General features: G+C 31.5%; 1 protein-coding gene across 4 annotated transcripts in view; it reads right to left on the bottom strand.

Moving 5' to 3' along the window:
- LOC147466392 (uncharacterized) overlaps positions 1-2,500 on the bottom strand; it is a 16,775-nt gene that overhangs the window by 2,897 nt on the left and 11,378 nt on the right. For all 4 annotated transcript variants that reach the window (XM_086535539.1, XM_086535541.1, XM_086535540.1 and 1 more), the window contains one exon: positions 1,736-1,908. In XM_086535539.1, coding sequence (XP_086391665.1) covers positions 1,736-1,908 — 173 coding nt within the window. The remainder of the gene's footprint in view (positions 1-1,735; positions 1,909-2,500) is intronic.

Raw genomic sequence — 2,500 nt, 5'->3', positions numbered from 1 at the left:
ACGACTTTTATGAAAACCTTTAAAAGTCTCTCAGTCATAATGTTCTGAATTTATTGTAAAAATCATTTGCAGACTGTTATTAATAAAAGTTTTGTGGTATATAGTCTTGGCTGCAAAAATGATAACTGAGAACATGATGACATGACGAGTTTGTGTGCAACTAATTTGATCTTTTATGAAGATTACCTCAAAGTCTGATAATTGATGTAAGAAAGTAAATTCACAATCTGAACTGATTTTTGTGTTTGACTTAAATTTCCATTACATGTACTCATATATTAGTGTCTTCCAAGATTACAGAACAATATTATTTATAAGAAAAAATGATAATGATTCTTCTATTATGAATATTATCAATGATGATAATAATATCAATAATAGCGTATCGTGTGTATAACTAGATAATGATCAATTCTGATGTATTGGACTTGGGTTTCTATATTTTATCTATCTATCTAAAAACTATATCAGTGTCTATCTATTCCTATCTATCGACTTTGTCTACACATCTATCTATCTTTTTGTTTCTTAATCTATATTATACGAATGTATAATCATAATTTAGATTGGAGTTTAAGTATTATTGATATTGCAGTCCCATTGTCCTTCATTATGATCTAATTATATATATATAATCCATATATTTTTTTTTCTTTGTAATAAGTCCCTAGGCACAAATCCTCCCCCCCCGATAAAGATAATCTAAAATCTATAAGAAAGTATAGAATGATAATAATTTCAATGTTTCAGGTGAGCTAAATGAACTAAATGCCAGGACTGCATGGAGAGCAAATGCCAACAAAGGAATTTTTAGATTAATGTTGGAATAAAAGACATTCTGGATATAAAAAAGGAAGGAGAAGAAGAATAAAAGCTAAGGCATTTATATGTTTCATTGTATTTCACTGATTTTATTTCTTTATCAAAAATAGAGGTAATGAAAGTAGCTTTATAGACAATGGCTTCAGTTGATATAACTACAAATTGTATATTATGCTATGGAAGCAAAATAAGGAAATAAAAGAAAGAAAGAAAGAAAGAAAAATATATATCAAAGAGTTTTGTATAACTAATATGTATCTATCTATCTACTTATATTACATATATATGTATATTTACATATATATTTCTTGCATGCTGCGTGCTTTATACATCTAATGCTCAACTACTGTTTCTTTAATCTGTACATATAATTATTTTTTATTTTCTATTTATTTATTTTATTTATTTTTGTTATAACTGTATCTAGTTATTTTTTTCAAATTGATTATATATATATATATATATATATATATATATATATATATATATATATATATATATATATATGTGTGTGTGTGTGTGTGTGTGTGTGTGTGTGTGTGTGTGTGTGTGTGTGTGTGATTTTATTCATGCATTATACATATTTTTTTTTTTTTTTTTTTTTTGTGAGAGACAGAAAGAGAGAGAGAGAGAGAAGGAGAAAGGGAAAGAGGAAAGAGGGGAGATAATGAAGGGAGGGGAAGGAGGAAAGGGAAAGGGAAAGAGAAGAGAGAGAGAGAGAGATGGTGGAGAGAGAGAGAGAGAGAGAGAGAGAGATCGAGTCGTGCCAGCGTGGAAGATGAGAGAGATGCGTAGCTCTTCGAGAATGGAGGCAAGATTCGAGAGATTCGAGTTATGAGAAGAGAAAGAAAGAAAGATAAAGAGAAAAAGAGAGAGACAGCTCCCTGATCATAACCACCAGCAAGGTACTCACCAAGGGATCTCAGCTTCGGCAGCCGCCCAGGGAGCGAGGACAGAGCGGGTAGAAGAGCCTGGTAGTGGTGGTCGTCCTTCACGGCCAAACGGAGCACCTCGAGCCCCGAGGGCAACGCCGCCAAGGCCGACCCGCTCAGCTGCCCAAGGAACCCCGTGACTCGGAGGGTCGCGCTGTGCGGAGACACAAGCTTTGCATTGGAGTCTGGATGGAAATGGCCCATTTGCAATGGCTCTTCACGGAAAGGGGGAAGACGAGCTTGCAATTGCCCTTAGCGGATGACTGTATGATTGCATTGGAGTCCGGATGGAAATTGTAATCATGACTATCATCATCATTATATCAAATAATATTACTGTTATCATGACAATTATAACAATAACGTGATTATCATAGCTAGTATCTATAATCAAAGAAAGAACAAATTAATTTTACAAAATTTAGGTGCCTACCATTTCGATATTTATTTTCATGAAATAATATCAGGGAAATTATAATTATAATATTAATTATAGTAATCGTCATAACACTAATTATAATATAAATTATAATAACATCCATAATGGTGATGATAGTAATGATAACAAATATAATGACAACAAATTTGATCAGAATAATAATAATAATAATAATAATAATTTCCATAATGATAATAAGTAACATTAATAACGGCTAACAATAATACTGGATGATGATAATATTGCTAATAATAATAATGATGATAAAAGTTAATGAAGATCATAACAATAACAAACATAACACTAA

The sequence above is a fragment of the Penaeus japonicus genome, unplaced genomic scaffold (assembly GCF_977035675.1).
Source record: "Penaeus japonicus unplaced genomic scaffold, GWHDUDI00000001_assembly GWHDUDI00001331, whole genome shotgun sequence".
Classification (NCBI taxonomy): domain Eukaryota; kingdom Metazoa; phylum Arthropoda; class Malacostraca; order Decapoda; family Penaeidae; genus Penaeus; species Penaeus japonicus.
Note: the sequence above shows the minus strand (reverse complement) of the source record. Positions and strands in the feature narration are given on the sequence as shown.